This window comes from Sinocyclocheilus grahami, unplaced genomic scaffold (genome assembly GCF_001515645.1).
Source record: "Sinocyclocheilus grahami isolate Dianchi unplaced genomic scaffold, SAMN03320097.WGS_v1.1 scaffold1239.1, whole genome shotgun sequence".
In the NCBI taxonomy this organism is placed as follows: domain Eukaryota; kingdom Metazoa; phylum Chordata; class Actinopteri; order Cypriniformes; family Cyprinidae; genus Sinocyclocheilus; species Sinocyclocheilus grahami.
In genome coordinates this window covers 129,855-131,721 of record NW_015506418.1, presented here as the reverse complement: position 1 = coordinate 131,721, position 1,867 = coordinate 129,855, and the positions used below count along the sequence as shown (strand labels likewise).

Sequence of the window (1,867 nt, the reverse complement as noted above, 5' to 3'; positions counted from 1 at the left end):
ATTGAATCTGATTAGACCGTTAGCATCTCGCTCAAAAATGACCAAAGAGTTTCTATATTTTTCCTATTTAAAACTTGACTCTTCTGTAGTTACATCGTGCAATGGTATTACGCAGCGCCTGAAAATAGTCCCCAGCACGCTCCCTGTGCAAGCAGCTGGTCACGTTGGTTATGTTGACGGAAGTTAGCCTACTTTCAGGCACTGCGTAATATCATTGCGTCTGCTGCACTCACGGTACGGCAGCAAAGTTCCTTGATTATTACGCCGGAATGAGAGTATAGTTCCTAGCCATATCGGCCGAGAAAATCACAACTTTTCATTTTCCGTTGGTCTTAGTACACGATGTAACTACAGAAGAGTCAAGTTTTAAATAGGAAAAATATAGAAACTCTTTGCTCATTTTTGAGCGAGATGCTAACGGTCTAATCAGATTCAATGGTCTATGCTAAGCTAAGCTAAAAGTGCTACCGCCAGACCCTGAGATCGGCCGAATGGATTTGAAAACGGTAAAACTCAACTGATTAACTCTAGAGGAGCTGGAAAATGAGTGGCGTGTTCCTTTAAGACTGGTTTTGTGGTCCAGGGTCACAATTACACTCTTCACTACAGGGGCTCCAAAGTCGCCAAAATACACAAAACGACACTCAGTGGCTTTAACTGTTCACAGATGATTTCAAGCTTTAACTGATTTTACACAAAAAATGAAAGCATCAAACTGCAGGGCTCCATAAAAACGATGAAATATTTCCTATTTAATTAACAGTGAGAGGTTGAACTTTCCCTCTAACGAATACGAAAGCACCGACTCCTCCTGGGTTCCTGATGAACAACTCGAGATGATCCACTGTAAACCGGTGTTGTGAGCGTCTCCTCACCTTCCAGCTCCACCTCCTCGCCCACCACCGGCAGCCCCTCGCGCACCACCTGCGGCCGCCTCCTGCAGGAGGAAGAGGAGGAGGAGTTCGTCCTGCGCTCCTGCGAGGGAGGCGGCGTCTCAGCGGTGGGAGAGGTGATGGCCTGCAGGAGCCCCATCGCTGTCACAGCCATCTGAGACGAGGCCGCCGGGTCCGGGAGCGTCAGGAGCGAGCGCTGCTTCTTCTTCTGATGAGATCCGGAGCTGCTGTGATGATCTACACAAGAGAAACACACACACACACACACAGTTCTCCTCTCACATCTCTTCACTAAAGACAGATGTACCATGATTCCTGAGGTGATGATAGACGCTTCTGATACTTCAGTTCACTTAGAAATAAAGTAAACGCCAAATTCTCAGAACTACATGAGCCATAATCCTGAAAAGAGATCGGCCGATCAGTAAAGTGTTGTGTGTTCTGACGCTCTCAAACTATCAGCGAGCTCTACTCAATATATTCTGGTGTGACTGTCATTCCCTCCCCTGTCTGTTTGACTTCCAAACACATTTTGGAATCAAATTAAATAATCTAGTGATCACCCTGCACTGGCTCGATCTATGAATGGAAAACAAGAACTTCTAGAATTGAAAGGCACTTACTCTACAGAAATCACTAGAGTCACACACCTCTGTAGAAATGATCCTCATAGTGCTTCTTCTTCTGAAGCTCGCCGCCGGAGTAAAAGGCATCAGTGTCCTGCGAAGAGCAGAGCTCAGTTTCTACACAACACATCTGAGCTGATCTCTGAGATGATGAAGATGATGATGATGATGTACCTTGAGCCATTTCTTGGAGGTCTTGCGCACCTCTGCGTCGATGATCTCTTCTTCTCTCAGCAGATCTTTGTAGGATCTTCTCTTTTCTCTCTGACTGCGGCCGGCGACCAGACTCACCTCACCCTCCATCTACACACACACACACACAGACAGAGAGAGAGAGACACACACACA

The 1,867-nt window shown here is 46.5% G+C and overlaps 1 protein-coding gene across 3 annotated transcripts in view; it reads right to left on the bottom strand.

Moving 5' to 3' along the window:
- The window catches only part of LOC107568387 (HMG box-containing protein 4-like), a 10,865-nt gene that overhangs the window by 7,652 nt on the left and 1,346 nt on the right, over positions 1-1,867 (bottom strand). For all 3 annotated transcript variants that reach the window (XM_016254347.1, XM_016254346.1, XM_016254348.1), the window contains 3 exons: positions 1,694-1,822; positions 1,544-1,613; positions 876-1,130 (listed from right to left, as the gene is read on the bottom strand). In XM_016254347.1, coding sequence (XP_016109833.1) covers positions 876-1,130; positions 1,544-1,613; positions 1,694-1,822 — 454 coding nt within the window. The remainder of the gene's footprint in view (positions 1-875; positions 1,131-1,543; positions 1,614-1,693; positions 1,823-1,867) is intronic.